Source organism: Hypanus sabinus, chromosome 4, assembly GCF_030144855.1.
Source record: "Hypanus sabinus isolate sHypSab1 chromosome 4, sHypSab1.hap1, whole genome shotgun sequence".
In the NCBI taxonomy this organism is placed as follows: domain Eukaryota; kingdom Metazoa; phylum Chordata; class Chondrichthyes; order Myliobatiformes; family Dasyatidae; genus Hypanus; species Hypanus sabinus.
Genome location: NC_082709.1, coordinates 74,062,744 through 74,080,099, shown reverse-complemented (window position 1 = coordinate 74,080,099; position 17,356 = coordinate 74,062,744). Strand labels below are relative to the sequence as shown.

At 41.2% G+C, this 17,356-nt stretch overlaps 1 protein-coding gene across 2 annotated transcripts in view; it reads right to left on the bottom strand.

Moving 5' to 3' along the window:
* The window catches only part of mcm3ap (minichromosome maintenance complex component 3 associated protein), a 70,657-nt gene that overhangs the window by 22,442 nt on the left and 30,859 nt on the right, over window positions 1–17,356 (bottom strand). Inside the window, exons 11-19 of one of the 2 annotated variants that reach the window (XM_059967396.1) lie at window positions 15,275–15,504; window positions 10,042–10,095; window positions 8,573–8,745; window positions 7,996–8,108; window positions 4,687–4,818; window positions 4,241–4,354; window positions 3,835–3,987; window positions 1,403–1,558; window positions 272–340 (exon numbers count right to left, since the gene is read on the bottom strand). In XM_059967396.1, coding sequence (XP_059823379.1) covers window positions 272–340; window positions 1,403–1,558; window positions 3,835–3,987; window positions 4,241–4,354; window positions 4,687–4,818; window positions 7,996–8,108; window positions 8,573–8,745; window positions 10,042–10,095; window positions 15,275–15,504 — 1,194 coding nt within the window. The remainder of the gene's footprint in view (window positions 1–271; window positions 341–1,402; window positions 1,559–3,834; window positions 3,988–4,240; window positions 4,355–4,686; window positions 4,819–7,995; window positions 8,109–8,572; window positions 8,746–10,041; window positions 10,096–15,274; window positions 15,505–17,356) is intronic. The other variant, XM_059967397.1, reaches the window with a different exon arrangement.

The following is a 17,356-nucleotide window of genomic DNA, read 5'->3' as shown; positions in this document are numbered from 1 at the left end:
AACAATGTCTTATACAATTGAAAGATGATGTCCCAACTCCTGTAATCAATTCCCTGACTGATGAAAGCAAGCATGAAAAACAACTTCAGCACACTGTCAGCCTGAGTCACCACTTTCAGTGAACTATGCGCTTATAACCTTTTAAGGTCTCTACATTTCACAATACCCAATGATGATAATACATATACTTTGCTGACAATGCATTTTGGGACACCTTCAGATCATGAAAGAAATATACAATGGAAAGACTTCTTAAAATTAATTCTTTTACCCGAGGAGCTGTTGATAGAAATTCTGAACTCTAATTTGATGAGCAATCTCCTTCCTCCTCTGAAGCAACCTGCAACAGAAGAGAAAGAAAATGTTTTTTCATAGGTCAGGTTTGTCTTTTCTCATCACATCATAACATGATCCATTCTGCATCAGGGCCATTGGTAACCATAAACACTACACAATTAGTCTTCCACAGCAAATAATCAGATGGTCAGAAACATTTAATATTTGCAGCTCTTTGACCTACACCAATCTACAAAGAAGCAGGTTACAAGTGTCTACCGAAGGTGAAGTTCCAGATTAAGTTCTCTGATCACACTCCTCCAGTGTAGTTCGCTCTTTGCTCCATATTCCAGCATCCATAGACTCTTGCAAGTTGGTAACTCGGTTATGCATGTCTTTGCATTTTTAAGTACGTATAAACAGAAAAATGAAGGTTTCAGGAACAGGGTGGAGAAACATGAATGATAGGACTGCTCCAATTCAGAACTGGCTTGCCTATAGAAGAGAAGGGTGGGGCTCCATAGGTCTTATTCTGGTTCGAGGTCCATAACTAGTAGAGTTCCACAGGGGTCCATATTGAGGTGTGTGAGTGGGGTGAGTGTACACGCTAATGAAAATGTGGATGGGTGGGTTATTAAGTTTGCAGATGACATGAAGATCGGTGATGTTGTGGATAGTGTGAAAGGTTGCCAAATGATACAGAGAGGCATAGAATGCTTGCAGATTATGGGTGGAAAATGACAGGTGGCGTTTAATGTAAAACAAGAGATTCAGCAGATGCTGTAAATACAGAATAACACACACAAAATGCTGGAGGAATAGATTCACTATTTCGAATGTCAATGAAGGGCCTTAGCCCAAAACATTGACTCTTTATTACTTTTCATAAATGCTGTCTGAGCTGCTGAGTTTCTCCTGCATTTGCTGTGTGTCTTACAGGTGGAGGTTAATCTAACCAACTGTAAGTGTAATACTTTGCGAGATTAAATGTAAATGAAAAGCGCACAGTTAATGGCAGTTTCCTCCACAGCACTGATGTAGAGGTAAGGCTCCCTGAAAGTGGTACAGGCCTAATGACCTGCTTCTGTGCTAGAATACATGATACTATATCAGGTAGCATGATTACCGTGTACAGGAAATGCTGAGGCTGTCTTCTGGTGGTAGTTCTGGGCTCCTCTTCTGGGGACTCAGTTTGCAGCCAATGCCTACACTTCCTGGAGCTGCTGGGAACATCCACATTTGTTTTCTCAAGCGTTTCCGAGCCTCTGCTGTAGCTCTCCATCTAGCAGAACATTTGGGAATTAAGTAGAAATTTAAAGATGTACACCAGTCAAGCTGTACTGCCTAACCCCTTGCCCACCAACATCATGTCTTCCCTTCTTCCATCAATTTCCGCTTACAAATTTAAGACTAACTACAAAATGGGACCATTCCTCTCTCAATTAAGCGTGCACACACATTGTTGGCAATCTGAGTTTTTTTAAATCAAAAGTTGCATCAAGTGCCCTATGTGCTGTTTTTCATAGAAATTCTAAATAGACTAATTGCTGGCTAAAGCACTGGTTGAACGGACAGAGTCAGATCCACTTTCAATTTACAGCACAAGCAATTCAATTCAAAGTTCTTATGCCAAATAAGAGCCAATAGCTAACTGCATCCTTAATCTGGACCAATTTTTGAAGACTTTTACCACCCTCTATAATTCCAGCTAAATCCCTACTCTACCCTTTTTGCACAGAACTCCACCATGAATCTTTCCAATCCCATGTCTCTGACAATCTTGAACCTGCCACATCCTCTGTGACTCTGCCCTTGTTCTCCTTGCACAAGTGAACACTAAACCTTCTGTACCCAATTCTGATCACTCATTGCCGCCAAAGGATTTCCCATAATGCCTTTCTAGTTTATTCCCATACCATTAACATGGGGTGCCTCAAATGCATACCTTGGCCCAATTGTCATCTTCCACCTGTACAATGCCTCCTTGCAACATGCTCCAAACATGATAGGTTCTGCATGACCTCTGACAACATCTAACTCCATGTCCTCAATTGCCTTTCAATCCACTTGTCTCATTGTATGGTCTACCAAAGGTCTACTCTGCTTCTAATTCCTAAGTTCTAACTTGTTAAGCCACAAAGAAAAGTAAATACTGCATCCAAATGTTATGATTTGATATGTACTGTGGTGAATACAGATTCAATTGTTGCTTTCAACAGTCGTAGAACTGTACGGCACGGAAACAGGCCTTTTGGCCCATTGAGTCATTTGGTAAGACCCTACATTGTAGGCTTGTCCAGAAAATTAAGACACATGGGATCTATGGTGACTTGAGCATTTAGATTCAGAATTGTCTTGTTAACAGAAGACAAAGGGTAGAGGCAAAGCTTTGACCAGCCCTGGAACCGAACACTATTCCCTTACCACCAAAGCAGTTCCTCTCCCAAGGCAGGACCAGACCCTGCAGAACAGTTGCTTCCAATCTGATCCTAGGCTGAGCCTAGCAGTTAACACCACCCAAACATAATGTCACCTTCTCTCCCCTTACTACAGATCTTCTGCTCCTGAAAGCCACTCTCACTCTCCTACTACATGGGTATGCTACCTTCAGTGATCACAACAGATGGAGTGTGAATGTGATTAAAAACTCCACACATTCTGATTTCGTACCTTTCCGCTGGAGTGGAGTGCCATTCTGACATATGGAAATTAGTTTGTGTGGTCATGCACTTTGATGGAAGGAATAAAGGTGTAGACTATTTTCCAAGAAGGGAGAAAATTCATAAATCAGAGGTGCAAAAGAACTAGGGAGCCCTCAGGAAGAATTCCATGAAGGTTAACTTACAGGTCAAGTCGATAGTATGTTAAATACAACATTAGCATTCGTTTTGAGTGGACTAGAAAATAAAGGCAAATATATAAAGCTGAGGCTTTATAAAGGTATTGGTCAGCCCATATGGAGTATTATGAGCAGCTCTGAGGCACTTTCTAAGTGCAGACATTGAATCCACAGGAGGTCCACAAAAATAATCCCAGGAATGAAAGGGTTAATGTATGAGAAGCATTTGATGGCTCTGGGTCTGTGCTTGCTGCTGGAGTTTAGAAAAATGAAGAGGGATCTCATTGAAACCTATCGAATATTGAAAGGCTTAGATAGAGTGGATGTGGAGAGGTTTTCTATAGTGAGGGAACATAGGACCAAAGGACCTCAGAATAGGACATCCCTTCAGAAGGAAGAATTTCTTCAACCAGAGGATAGTAAGCCTGTGGAATTCACTGCCAAAGACTGTGGAGGCCAAGTCATTGGATATATTTAATAAAGAGGTTGATAATAAGGATGTTAAAGAGTATGGCAAGAAGGCAGGAAAATGGGATTGTGAGGGATAATACATTAGCCATGATGGAATGGTAGAGCAGACTTGACAGGCCAAATGGCCTAATTCTGCTCCATGTCCTATCGTATGATTTGAAATATGAGCACATTTCCTAGCATCTGAAAGCTTCACCACACTGTCCTGGACGTCAGAACTCGATGCATGACATTTCTCTTACACTTACTTCTTCAAGTACTTGCAGAAACAATGAACTTGCTGGAGCGTCTCCTTCACAACCTGGAATATCTCACTCTCCAGTGTTTCTTCGATGAGGCAGTTACAGAGCTCTGTGGAACAGCGGTCAATACGGGCTCTCTTGTCTTCTTCTACTGCAAAGCTGCAGGAGTTAAGGGGAGAGGCTTAGGACCATTTGAAACTTCTTGGTAAGTAAAAGGCTACAGTTCCAATACACAATGCAATTTAGATCAATAAATAATTTACTCATTTACAACTACAATACACATGGTTCTACTAATTTGCTAATTCTGTGATCCTCACTTTCCACCCAGCTGATCACAAACACCGGATCATAGTCATAGAAATTCCACACTTCCCTAGTGTCTCCAAAAGGCTATTATGTTAATGATCACCTTAGCTCTCGAGAGGCATATTTTCTAGCAGCATGTTCCACAAATTGATCTGTAAGCTCATCACATAGTGCTCGACTATAGCTGCTCTTCCACATCTCCCATTCCTGCTTCAGTCTGCAACACACATAAAACATGAAACACAGATAAACATTTCACAGGTATCAGTTTTTTTCCCCATCCACAACACGTTCACGTCAATGACTGCCACCCTCATACCGGCTGGTAGTGATACACTTACAGAGCACCTTCCAGGTGATAAATACCTCAAAATAACTTGAACTTTATGAAAATTTTTTGAGAAATTTTTGGCACAAATAACACAAGGAGATAATAGAAACGTCTTATAAAGCATCTTTAATCAGAGACGGCAGGGTTTAAGGAATGAATGTAAGATGGTCATGCAGCAAAACTTAATGAAAACTGATTGTGAAGATGTCACTACCCACCTGGCCTGTTCAATTCTCTGCTTTTCATCTTCAATCCTCTGTCTTTCAACCTGAATCTCTTCAGATGAGGTTTCCTTCAATATCTCCGTGGTAACTTCGGCAATTAATTCCTCAGTGGACACATTTGATATGCTAGAAAGAGAAATGATTTCACTTTCAGTAAGCTGAGTGATGCTGGACCAGTGGGGAAAATGGGCTGAAAAATGGCAGATGGAATTTAAGTGAGAGCTGTTGCACTTTAGGAGGACAAATCAGGGTACACCTTACACAGTGAGCAACAGGGCAATGAAGAATTCAGTAGAACAGAGGGATCTGGGAATAGAGAATCTCAATTCCTTGAAAGTGGCGACATAGGTAGATAGGATCATAAAGAGAGCATTTGGCACATTGACCTTCAAACTGAAAGAACTGAGTACAGGAATTGGGACGTTACGTTGAAGTTGTACAAGACATTGGTGAGGCCTAACTGGGAGTATTGTGTGCAGTTCTGATCACCTACCAAAAGCAATCAATAAGATTAAAAGAAGACAAAAAATAAATGTTCTCAGTACTAGAGGACCTAACTTACAGGAAAAGGTTGAATAGGTTAGGACTTTATTCCTTGGAGCATAGGACAATGAGAGGAGAGGTATACAAAATTGAGTATAGATAAGGCAAATGCAAGCAGGCCTTTTCCACTGTGGTTGAGTGAGGCTAGAACTAGAGATCATGGGTTAAGGCTGAAAGGTGAATGTTTAAAGGGGGAACTTCTTCAATGAGGAAGGCAGTGAGAGTGTGGAATAAGATGCCAGCCGAGGTACGAGGTAGTGTACGCGCGTTCGAAGGCAACATTTGAGAGCAGCTTGGATGAGAGGGGAGGGGTCTGTAGGGGAATGGACCATGTGCGGGTTGATGGAATTTGGCATAACATCAGTTCGGTACAGACTAGATGGTTTCAAAGGTACATTTAATGTCAGAGCAATGTATACAATATACGTCCTGAAATGCCTTTTCTTCGCAAACATCCATGAAAACAGAGGAAAGAATGAATAAGAGTCAAATGTTAGAACCCCAAGGTCTGCCCCCAACTCCCCCCTCCCATGTGTAAGCGCAGCAAGCAACAATACCCTCCTCCCCAATCAGAAAATAAAGTGCATCGGCACCTGCCACCAAGCGTGAGCAAAGCAACAGTAAAGACACAGACTTGCAGTTACCCCAAAGACTACATTGTTCACCCGGCATTTGACATATCACACGTTCTCTCTCTCTCTCTAATAAGGGAGAAAGAGATATCTCCATTTTCACAGTGAACAGAGAGACACAACAAGCAACTCACTGGTTTACAATGTTAAAAGTCTGCCATGTTGCTTTTTTCGAGCTCTGTGCCCAAAGATCACAAATCTCAGGGCACACAGCCACAAGTATTCTAACTTCCCCGACGACACACGGCTGAAGAGCCTGTTTTTGTGCTGTAGTGCTCTAAGACTCAACTATAGAAGCTGATCTCGTCACAATAATGGTTTATTTTCTTACTCAAAGGGAATTAATACTGGGGATGAGAACACTTCCTGCATCCCCACCTGTGGCAGAAGGTGGGCGTCAGGTAAGGTACAATACAGATTAAAGTTTACTCGAACAAACACTATCCTAGGAGGGCAAGGACCCCAGACCCTCATCAATTTTACATCTCTCCCACACCTGTTGGGCCTCTCCAAACTGATCTTCTTTCCACAGATTGCTATCCGGCTACTAAAGTTCACTTTTCTTACACATTTTAATTTAAAGCACTACACACTGCTAACCAAATGTTTTATATCACTAAGCTGATCAATGTGGAATATTCACTGAATTCCATCTGCAGAACTCAGATGCTGCTTGACTACATGAAGACACTTCAGGCATTGTCTGCTTCGTAGCCATGTCCCCTGCTGTTAACGCCAAGAGCCAACGTTGACCTAAAACTTTACAGGCTCTACATGCAGGCCGACTATCCTGTAGCAAATGACTAACATGCCTAAAATCTTAAGATTTTTCCGCCATCTAAACGGCATGTCAGGATTCTGAAAGAACACTGTCCACTTGGCTGGATGAGTGCAACCAGAAGCTCACCAACCTGCAGGAGAAAATTAGCCCAAGAGCGGCATCCCATCCATTTTCTCTCCACCACTGTCATAATGTGGTTGCAGAGAATGCCACCTCAAAACAACACTCTGACAGCACCTACCAAACCTGCACCTTCTATTACCAAACACACACAAATTGCTGGGGGAGCTTGGCAGGGTAGGCTGCATCAATGGAAGGAAATGAACATTTGATGCTTTGGGCCAAGATCCTTATCAGGCCATGGAAAGGAAGAGGGCAAAAGCCAGAATGAAAAGGTGGGGGATAGGAAGGAGTACACATGGGCAAGTAACAGGCAAGCCCAGGTGAGGGGAGGTAGAAATTCATATCCTGACAAAACGGTATCGGCTGAAACATCGCCTGTTCGCTTCTCTCCATAGCTGCTGAGCTCCTCCTGAATTTTGTGTGTGTTGCTCAAGGCTTACAGCATCCACAGAATCTCTGGTACCTCCATTACCAAAGACGATGACAGCTATAGGCACACGGCAAAATCCCCAGCTGCAGGATACCACATTGAGTTGTTGCATCTTGCTTGTCACAAGAACTCTTTTATCACAACTATGTGCCAAATCACCAGTATGATTACAATGGCTCATGGCACCATCGCTTGCTTGAGAACAGACAATAAATAAGTGATATAACAACCTCAACTATAAGGACGTTCTTTTAGAACAGAGATGAGGAAGAAATTCTTTAGCCAGAGGGTGGTGAATCTGTGGTATTCATTGTCACAAATGGCTGTGGAAGCCAAATCATTGGGTAAATTTAAATTACAATTGGACAGATTCTTGATTAGTCAGGGTGTCAACAGTTACAGGGAGAAGGCAGAAGAATGGGATTGAGGGGGATAATAAATCAACCATGATAGAATGGCAGAGCAGACCCAATGGGCTGAAGGGCCTCATTCTTTATGTATATTGAAGGCAGAGGATGATAAATCCTTGACTGGTCAGGGCATGAAGGGACACGGGGAGAAGGCAGGAAATTGGGGCTAAGTAGAAAATTGGATCAGCCATGACAAAATGGCAGAGCAGACTCAATGGGCCAAATGGTCTTGTTCTGCTCATGTCTTACAAATCAATAAATGCCACACAGCATTTTATATTAATCCTAATATCTTATTCTAAAGTAAAATACATCAAGCAAACTGCATGTCTGAAGTAGTTTACTACTCCACATCCCTACCCCGAGTCAGAAGCAGTTACGTACCTGATGGCTTCAGCAGCATAAGTTGCTCCTGCTTTTGCCACTTCTTTACACTCCACATGAAGGACATCCTTCACCATATCTTTTACCACATCTTTCACAACATCAACTATCATCTGAAAACAATGGGAAAATGTTGCAACAGGGTTTTACCAACTGCAATCTAAACATTCAGAAGACATCAACTGTGTACACCCTCATAACAGTACCAAGTACAAATTCATCAGCGGCTTAAGGATGTTATCTTTGGTGGAAACCTACTGTTTACCCAAAGTCAGAACTTTACTGTACATTCCAACTGAAAAGGTGAGGCACCCAAAAAAGGTAAGGAATTGCGAACAATTAATTCACTATTTTGCATTCATTCACAGGTTCTAGGTACAAACAACATCTTAGTTATTAAAACTTGGTCACAAAAATGATGTCCAGGTTACAGGACGGAAAAAAGCACCCAAGATCTGCTGGACATTAATGTAAGCTAGAAATGAAGTTAGGAAATTAGGCAGGTCACTTAAGGAACAGCCAAAGTAAACATGGGAAATACTTTAATATGATGATTCTGGCTGTGACCATTCTGTACCTTCTCAGAATAGGCTGGCTGCGGCTTTGGTGGAGGTGCACTGAGTGCCTGAGGGGCCACATGTAGCGAAGGTGATGGAGAAGTGAGAATCTGAAGTAATGAGGGTATTGGTGGCTGAGAAGGCTGTTCAACAGGGAGTACTTCTTGAGCTGGAGTTTGCTCGAGTAGCATTGCTGTAAGTAAATAGGATAAAACAGTAAACAGATGTGACAAAAAAATTAAAATTGCTGTTTTATCAGCATAGTTAAGTGAACCACTTTTTAAAATCATGACCAATTTGCTTCCGAGTTTGAATCAGCTGGGAAAATGTCACTGCAATTCACTGCTACGCTCTTACTGCATTATAAAATGACAGCACAACCTACTCTCATGTTCCGAGCTCCAGTCTTATCGCCAACTGACAAGACAACCAGAAAATGCCCTGGAGTTCATTACAAGTCCATACATAGATCATGATCCAAAAACACTGACATCTCTTTCCAGTGACATAATGTGATCTAAGTATTTTCATTATATTTTGTAACAGATTTTTAATCTCAAACTAGTTTGCTTTTGTAGTTTTGAGTGTTGTATGAGGGAGGTTTTAAGCACCTTTCAAAATTTGATGGATGGATGGGATTAGTTAGATTAGCAAGTTTCTGTGCTGTACAGTTCTATGTCCACAAAAGGCAATTCACGCTACAAGCACATTCATGGTATCATTCATGGGAAGAATTTAAGTTAACAAATGCCATACTGGAACTTCCCATTGTAACAGTGAACTTTCCATATATTAGTACACTTTCGTCTGTATAGCATAGCAAAAGGACAGTACACAGACACGTAGCCTTTCAATTGGAGCTAAAGAGATAGTATGTGGGCCTGTCAATGGATTTTCCCTCACGTAGCCAGTGTGACATTTAACTCTGCATCTAATTGTATCCTCTGGACTTGAGGACCTGAGTTATAAGGGAGAAGTTGAATAAGTGAGTATAAAAGAATGAGGAAGATTTGATAGAGTTGTACAAAATTAGATGGGGTATATATAATCAAATGCAAGTAGGCTTTTCGCACTGAGGTTGGGTGACACTAGAACTAGAGGTTATGGGTTAAGGATGAAAGGAGAGATGTTTAAGGAGAATTTCACTTGTGGATTGTGAGAGTGTGGAGTGAGCTGCCAGTGCAAGTGGTGGATGCAGGTTTGTCTTCAACCTTTAAAAGCTGGGATAAATACAGAGATGGGAGGGTATGGAGGGCTATGGTCCAGCTGCAGGTCGATGGGACTAGGCAGAATAATGGATTAGCACAGACTAGATGGACAGAAGGGCCTATTTCTGCACTATAGTGTTCTATAACTCTATCACTACTGCTCTGGATACCCACAAAGTTTTGATATCTTCATCTTGATGATGACTAAAATATCATGCCAGAAGTGCTACCCAAGCCATTTTATTGCCATTAAAATTTATCCACAGAAACAATTTACTCACTCATGGATGTTGTTTCAGGCTGAGGTTCAACCTTTACTTCTGCTTCATGATCATCTGAAGTCAGAACAAAATCAATGTACGTTATTGAATGCTACTTAAGTGCTGGCCAATCTCACAATAATTGTCAACACAGCAAGCAGTGAATTAGTTTAAACCACTTGTCTTTCACACCTGAACTGAGCTTGGACCATGTTCATAGAACAGTCCAATATAGCCCAGGAACAGGCCATTCAGCCCACAACGTTGTGCAGAACCATCTAAAAATCAAATCAAAAACATCCAAAACACTAATCCCTCCTACCTACACAATATTCATATCCTTCCCCCCCCCCCCCCCAACCAATTACTTACATCCATGTGCATGGTCACACATCTCTTAAAAACCTCTAATATATTTGTCTCTATCACCATACCAGGCAGTGCATTCTAGACATTCACCACTGAGTAAAAAACTTACTCCTCTCACCTTCAATGCATGCTCTCTGGTATCAGACATTTCAGCCCTGGGAAACAGATACTCTCTCTACTCTATCTATGCCTCTCATAATCTTGTAAACCTCTATCAGATTTCCCCTCAGCCTCTGGCACTCCAGAGAAAACAACCCAAGTTTAACCGGCCTGTCACAATAGCATATGTCCTCTAAACCAGGCAGCATCCTGGTGAACCTCTTCTGCACCCTCTCCAAGGCCTCCGACATCCCTCCAATAGTGGAGCAACCAGAAATGTATACAATACCCCAGATGTTGCCTAACCAGAGTTTTTAAAAAAATTGCAATATAACCGCTTGACATTTGAACTCAACGTCTCGATTAATAAAAGCAAGCCTTCTATAAGCCTTCTTAACCACCTATTGACCCGTGTAGCGCTTTCAAGAAGCTATGAACTTGGACCCCAAGATCTCTCTGCTCAGCAACACCTCACTTTTATCTGAGTTAAATTCCATCTGCCATTTCTCTGCCCATATCTGCAAATGTATCCTTGTCTAGCCTTCTACATTATCTACAACTCTACCAATCTTGGTATTATCCACAAACTTACTAACCCACCCCATCTACAATTTCATCCGGATCATTTACATACATCACAAACAGCAGAGATCCGAGCACAGATCCCTGTAAGCACCACTAATTATAGAGCTCCAGCTCAAATAAATTTTTCAACCACTACCCTCTGTCTTCTATGCGCAAGCTAGTTCTGAATCCAAACAGCCAATTCACCACGGACCCCTTACTATCAAACTGTCAAACACCTTACTAAAATCCTACCCTCAATCTCTCTCGTCACCTTTGTCAAAAAACCTCAATCAAATTGGTAAGACATGACCTGCCGGCTCTCCCAGACTAGGCCATTGGTTTCCAAATGCTCATATATCCTATCCCTAAGAATTTTCTCCAGCAATTTCTCTACAACTGATGTGAGATTCATTGGTCTGTTGTTCCTAGGATTTTCCCTTGTTTTATTTTCAATTTCATGAAATTAATACTTCCTGAATTTTGAAATACAATTGTATAAAGTAATTTTTTTCCATTTCAAGTCTAAGCTAATATAGGCTTACAGCACAAAGATACCATGATGAAAGAGTGTGATGAGAGGTGGAAGGGGTGGAAATCCTAAGAAAAACAGAAGTGGTGGAAATGAAAGCAGAAAGGAAAAAAACCAACATTAAATGTAAATTCAAATCTTAATTATATTGCAATTCCATGTTCAAATGACCTTGCAATGTTCTTTACAGATCCAGATATTCACTTAGAAATTTGTACGCCAGGAAATATGGAAACCAATACATGCAAGGTCATAAAAACAGCAGCTCAATAATGGCAGGATATCCTGCTTTAGTGATGCTCTGGTCCTAAAAAAGAGTTTCGGCCCAAAATGCTGACTCTCTACTTCCTTTCCCAAGATGCTGCCTGACCTGCTGAGTTCCTCCAGTATTTTGTGTATTACCCTGGATTTCCAGTATTGGTAAAATCTCTTGCATTTACTGATAATGACAGAGAGATAAGTATGAACAAGTAGTTGTTAAATTATTTTGTAAGGCATTTAAGCTCCTTGGGCTTACTCTGCATTATATGACTAAGTCGATCTTCACTTTAAATCGTCCACTAACTTTGGTTGGTATCATTTAATATCCTTGCCCAAGGAAAATCTATCATTCTCAGTCTCAAAACTTACAGCTGTCGATGCATCAAAGACTTTTTTGTAGAAAAGGCTTCAGATTTTCATTCGCTGGTCATTAGCATTTTGACATTTATTATATATACTTGAAACTGGAGCCTGATCCTTGTTGAAAATCTATTACCAAAACATTGCTACTTAAGAAATGATATTGGAAAACAATCAAGTGCTATACACACAATAATATTTATTCAAATAACAGGTCTCAGTATGACCGTTACCGGCATTGGTTGATCAGACTGAGCTATCAACTTGAATTCCAAAACCGAGCATTTGTCCAAAAGTTCACACAACCAAACCAACACAAAACATCTGCCTACAGGCTCAATGCTCACACATATACAGCACATTTCTCAAGGTCACACCCATCATTATCAATCATTGTCTTTTTTTGCTCTTTTCTAAGGAATCTTCAAAAACTAAATATTTTTCTTAATTCACATCTTTCACATCTGACTGCAAAGGCTTCCTCTGTGGACAGCTGATGAGATTAATATAGGAATAACTGGGTTGACTGTTGGCACGGACTCAGTGGGCCAAAAGGCACACTGCTATATTATACCTACAACTCTATCTAACCAAGACTATGTATTCAACAGTGGTGGCCTTCTTTATAGTATTTCGGCTGCAATATAATTCCCAGTTATACAAACACAGGAAATGGGAGGAACAGGCCACAGCACCCCACATCTGTCCTGCCAATCAATATCATGGCTGTCCTGACTCACAACTCGACTTCACTTCTGTGCTAGTTCTCCATGGCCCTCAACTCCTGGATCTTTCCAAAATGTATCTAGTTCCTCTTTAACTACCTCCAGTGATCCACAAGCCACTGGGGTTGAAAATTCCAGAGATTCCCACCTTCCGTCATAAGTTTTACACACATCAGTTTTAAAGAAACTCCCCAAGTCTTTTAAATGTGCTTCCTTGTTAAAGATTGCTTCACTAGAGTTGTCTCAATATCTAAACAGCCATGCTCTCCTCAGAATCTTACAAAGTTGAATAAAATCGCCCTTCATTCTTCTGAACTCTGAAGAATATAGATTTATTTAGCAGCTCATGATAGGACAATCCAGGAATTATCCTAGTGTATCTCTTTTGGAACACCTCAGTTGTACATCCTTTCTTAAATTCTTGTTGATGGCATGTGTCTGTCTCGGAGGACAATGGGTAGTGGCACTGGACTGTCCTCTCCAGGGCACAAGCCTGGGTGGAAGGTATGGAGATCCTGGATTGCCCAGTCGTCAAGATTCCCCCTCTCAGCCTCACCAGTGTAGTCCAAAGGAAAGCAAAGCAAATACGTTTGGCACCAACTGGGCTGCAGGAGCTGCCTGAAAGCTGTTCAGTGCCATAGGGGCTTCACTTTGGCCTTTCTGTCTGGGTTTACTCCCATAGCCATCATCTCTCCTGAGGCTGCCCCTCAAGGCAGTGGGGCTATTTACCCACAGCTGGGGATCTGGTTCTTAATTAAGGGGACCAAAACTGTGCACTATATTCTAGTATAGTCTCCCCAATAGTCTGTACATTGTTACAGCACGTACCCAATTCTAAACCTCAAATTTCTTGCATTAAAGGCATATGTGTTATTTACCTTCCTAAGTACTTACTGCACCTGTCTGCTGTCATTTACAATTCAAAAACAATATCCCTCTATTCTTTATTAATCTGCAATATTTCTCCATTTGGAATATAATCTGCTGTTTAATACCTCTTACTGAGGTGTATTACCTCATATTTCCCCACACCAAGTTTCTTTTGCCCACTCACTCAGCCACATACCTTCAGCACACTGTCCTTCACCTATTTTTAAGTCAATGACAAACTTGGATATTTTACACTCTGTCCACACCTCCAAGCCATTTACACAAATGATAAATAATTGCGAACCAAGACCTGATGCTCAGAGCACACCACTTGCCTCACTTTTACTATGGCTGCCTGTTTCCCTACTATCATTTGTCTGTCTCCATACTCATACCAGTAAGAGTAAGCAATTAACTGTGGACTTCAGGAAGGGTAAATCGAGGGAGCACAAGCCAGTCCTCATCGAGACTAGAACTGAAAAGAATGAGTAGTATCAATTTCCTAGGTGTCAACATCTCTGCGAATCTAACCTAGGCCCAACATGTTGATGCAATTACAAAGGTGGCAGAACAGAGGCTGTATTTCATTTGGAGTTCAAGGAGACCTGGTAAATCATCAAAGACATTGACAAATTTCTACAGACTGTGGAGAGCGTCTAACCGGTTGCACAACCATCTAGCCAACTGCACAGGATTGGAAAAAGCTACAGAAAGTTGTTAACTCAGCCAGCTGCATTGTGGGCACTAGTCTCCCCAGCTTCCAGGACACCTTCAAATGGCGATGCTTCAAAAAGGCAGCATCCATCATTAAGGACCCCCATCATCCAGCACATGCCCTCTTTCCTATTGCTACCAACAAGGAAGAGGCACAGGAACCTGAAGATACACACTTAACATTTTTGGAACATCTCCTCCACCATCAGATTTCTGAATGAATAATGAACCTATGAACATCACCTCAGTATTTTTCCTCTTTTTTTGTACAACTTATGTATTTTTTAAATATACATTTCTTACTTTAACTTTTCATTTTTATAACTATGTATTGCAAAGCTGGAAGGTGAACTATGGACATGATTTCTTCTCTCTCTGCCAAAGAACAAAGGAAGTCCCTCATTGCATTTATTGATCTCACCATGGCATTTGACTTGGTCAGACACTGCCTCTTTTAGATCCCCTCTACAGTAGGCTGCTCAAAAGACTACAGAGCAAGATCAAATCCTTTCACAACATGAAGGGGACTGTGCAGTGCAGTATTTCATTAATTCTATTATGGTTATTATTCCATTATAGATTTATTTAGCATGCCTGCAAGAAAATGAATTGCATGCTTGTATATAGTGACAACTATACTTTGATAATAAATTTACTTTGAACATATTCAAGGTCAGTCAGGACAGACTTCAGTTTCACCTCCTAAATTAATTTCCTTCACTTGGTCATAGAAAACTTAACCAGACAATTTTGTACACACCTTGTAGAGTCGGTTTCTGGCCCATATTACTTGGCTCAAAGCTCTCTCCAATGAATCGCCCTTGACTGTCAAAACTCAAGACAGGGACGTGCCTTAAGAAGAGTGGAAGTGGTCCTCCATTCACTACTTCACCAATCAGAGTGGTGCGTTTCTGTTCAATAAATGAGGACTTCTTGGGCAGCAGTACAAAATCTGGCTCACACAATGTTGAACGATTCAATTCAACACATCTGAAACACAAGAAGTGTTTTCAGTGATTATCAATTCCAGAGTAAATTCAATTAATTGCACAAGTTATTTATCCTGTATGGTGCTTGTGCAGTCAAAAACACAGTAATAAATTGCTAAAATTGAAAATCCAACCACGGAAATTAAGAACATACTTACTAAAATATTGAATATCACTATTAGATGTTTAGTATGTAGATCAATAGTCTTAAACACGGAAAGACAAGAACAAGCCAGCTGGCAAAGATTTACCGTGTACAAAGGAAGTCATAATAAAATCAATAAAGATACAAAATTGATAAAAACACATGGCAATCACACTATACTGATGGCACAAAACAACAAATTTCACGACACAGGTCAGTGATATTAAACCAGATTCTGATATGCACCAAATAGAGACAATGAAGAAAAAATACAAAAAAAGGAAGAAAGTCAAATCAAACAATTAGGATGGCACATACTGTAAAATATACATGACTGAATTAATTAAGAATTTAAATAAAGATATGGGCATAAGCAACCCCATACATAAGGGAGAGGCTGCTGATGGATGCATTATAATGACAAGAGAATGATAACTTGCCTGCATGTTTACCAAGCAATTGCATAGTGCAAATACCATTTACATTAAATTAAAAAAGATATATAGATACTTAAGATTAAAAAAAGGCTGGATGAAGAATATGCGAAGTTAAAAGGAATTAATTCATAAACTAAGCATGATCCAAGAGAAGATAAAACAATGCACGGATGATTTGTCTCATTGAACTGTTTACAAGTTAACAAGAGGACCTGAGATATAGAGAAAGGTTAAATAGGTTAGGACTTTATTCCTTAGAGTGTAGGAAAATAAGGGAGATTTGATAGAAGCATATAAAATTATGAGTGGCATCAATAGAGTAAATGCAAGCAGGCTTTTTCCACTGAGGTTGCGTGAGATTAGGACTAGAGATTATGGGTTAGGGTGAAGGCTGAAATGTTTAAGGGGAACTTGACAGGTAAGTTCTTCGCTCAGTGTGGAATGAGCGGCCAGCAGCAGTGGGTGATGGGGGTTCAATTTCAACAGTTAAGAGAAGCTTGGATAAATACATGGATGAGAGGGGTATGGAGGGCTATGGTCCAAGTGCAGGTTATTGACACTAGGCAGAATAGTTTGGCACAGTCTCGATGGGCTGAAGGGCCTGTTTCTGTGCTGTCATGTACAATGACTAACTCAAGAACCCACGAATATCACTTCATTACTTCTCTTTTGGATTACTTTTGTAATTTATAGTAACTTTTAATGTTATACTATACTGCTAGCTCCAAAGGTAGTCATAGTCGAAGGGTGGTAGTGGGACAAGCTCCCACTGCTAAACAAATGGTCTTCATGACGTGCGTCTCAAACAGCCTCTGCCAACCAAGTCCAACTCCTGGCCTTCACGAGTGGCATAGTTATTATGCCCGGCGGAGCTGTTCTCACCGACAGGAGAAGGGGCAAAGGTGGACCACTGGCGCCTTAAAACCAGTTGCTCTGGGCAGATGGGGCTCGTTAACCATGGATGGTAGCTCATCTAGGAGAGGGAAAACTCCACAGCTATACTCACTCACAGGAAAGGCTTTGGGAGTAAACTGAGGAAAAATCTGGAGTCGGAGTCCCAAAGGTGGCTGACTGCCATACCCAGCACCGGCACGACAACTCCTGCGATGCTGCTGGCACCAAACTATATCGACTTTTGTCATTTCTTTGGACCTGTCATCAGCATGGGGGGGGGGGGGGGTCCCACTGCATGGGCAACAGACGGATCGCCATATCAACTCTGCCCTGGTTTGCTCCCTGAGAAGCCACTCCCAGTGACTACCAGAGGTGCA